The 1,389-nt window shown below is 31.2% G+C and overlaps 1 protein-coding gene across 1 annotated transcript; it reads right to left on the bottom strand.

Moving 5' to 3' along the window:
• Positions 1–487: 487 nt before the first annotated feature.
• LOC119603976 lies at positions 488–1,111 on the bottom strand. The gene is made up of 3 exons (XM_037956284.1): positions 1,016–1,111; positions 714–831; positions 488–639 (listed from the first exon to the last, which is right to left on the bottom strand). Exons 1-3 carry the CDS (start codon positions 1,101–1,103, stop codon positions 519–521), a joined length of 327 nt encoding a protein of 108 aa, XP_037812212.1. The 5' UTR covers positions 1,104–1,111; the 3' UTR covers positions 488–518.
• Between the last annotated feature and the right edge of the window lie 278 nt (positions 1,112–1,389).

Here is a 1,389-nt window from a genome sequence, read left to right as displayed (position 1 = left end):
ATAGACTAGGCTATAGACTAGACTATAGACTAGACTATAGGCTAGACTATAGACTAGACTATAGGCTAGACTATAGACTAGACTGTAGGCTAGACTATAGGCTAGACTATAGACTAGACTATAGGCTAGACTATAGACTAGACTATAGGCTAGACTATAGGCTAGACTATAGACTAGACTATAGGCTAGACTATAGGCTAGACTATAGACTAGACTATAGGCTAGACTATAGACTAGACTATAGGCTAGACTATAGACTAGACTATAGGCTAGACTATAGGCTAGTTTATAGTCTGGTCTAAAGTCTAGTCTATAGTCTGGTATGTAGTCTAGTCTCTAGTCTATAGTCAAGTCTAGTCTATAGTCAAGTCTATAGTCTAGTATATAGTTTTTTAGATTATATTCTAGTCTTAAGTAAGGACTATAGTTTAGTCTTCGGTATTGACTATAGTCGAGTTTTACAAAAAAGAAAAAACACAAATTTTAAAATGTTTGTTATAAAAAGATTAATTATATTGTTATTCATCAACAGCTATAGCATTGCATATTTCATGACGTTGGCAACAGTCAGGATATGGAGCATCTGGATATATAGGTTCTCCCAATTTGCAATCATTAGGTGGTTTATATATGCCACAACTAAAAGTTTAATAATTAATTACAGTTAAATAATCTTAACCATTATCATTTCATAATCACGAAGAAGTGTATACCTTAGAAAATATACCATAGTTTTCTCATCACATGTAGTTTTTTCGCAGTTGGTTTGATTGTAATGAATTTCGCCGGGTGATAAGATTAAACCATTTATAACACATTTACCAGGATGAGCTAAAAGTATAGATTTGTTTTTCAACATCTTTATTTTTAATAATATAACACTTTGTCGTAACTTTTGTAATATTTTTATACATATTGCGTCTTTCATCATAACTTTATTATTTACTCACGTGACACTTAAAAATAGTAAACAATTTTGTTTTTTTTTATTAAAAACAACAATGTCTCATCTTACCGGAATCTCCGTAGAAACCATAAAATGCAGCCGCAAAACCAGACGAGATCGTGCAAAATACTAAAATTAAAGGGACGAAGATGTGCATGTCGTGCATTGAAGAAACCACAAGATACTGATTTTAAATATAAAATTTTTTGCAAGAAAATGTATTTAAAACAGTGTTGCCAAAGGTTTATATTTACGATCGTATAGAGAGAGCCTGCTGGGTCTTAATACAAGGTAGAATATAGATTTTTTGGAAATTATAGGGTTTCGATGTATTTATTACATATTCCACAGAAAATTAAAAACCAAAAAAAATTTAAGAAATTTTTACCAAATGGTAACACCAAGCCAAATACAACCACAACACTAAAAACGTTGCAGGAGAT

This window comes from Lucilia sericata, unplaced genomic scaffold (assembly GCF_015586225.1).
Source record: "Lucilia sericata isolate MDLA Ls3-8-SP2 unplaced genomic scaffold, ASM1558622v1 Contig000350F_arrow, whole genome shotgun sequence".
Taxonomy (NCBI): Eukaryota; Metazoa; Arthropoda; class Insecta; order Diptera; family Calliphoridae; genus Lucilia; species Lucilia sericata.
This window is presented reverse-complemented; position numbering and strand designations above follow the sequence as displayed.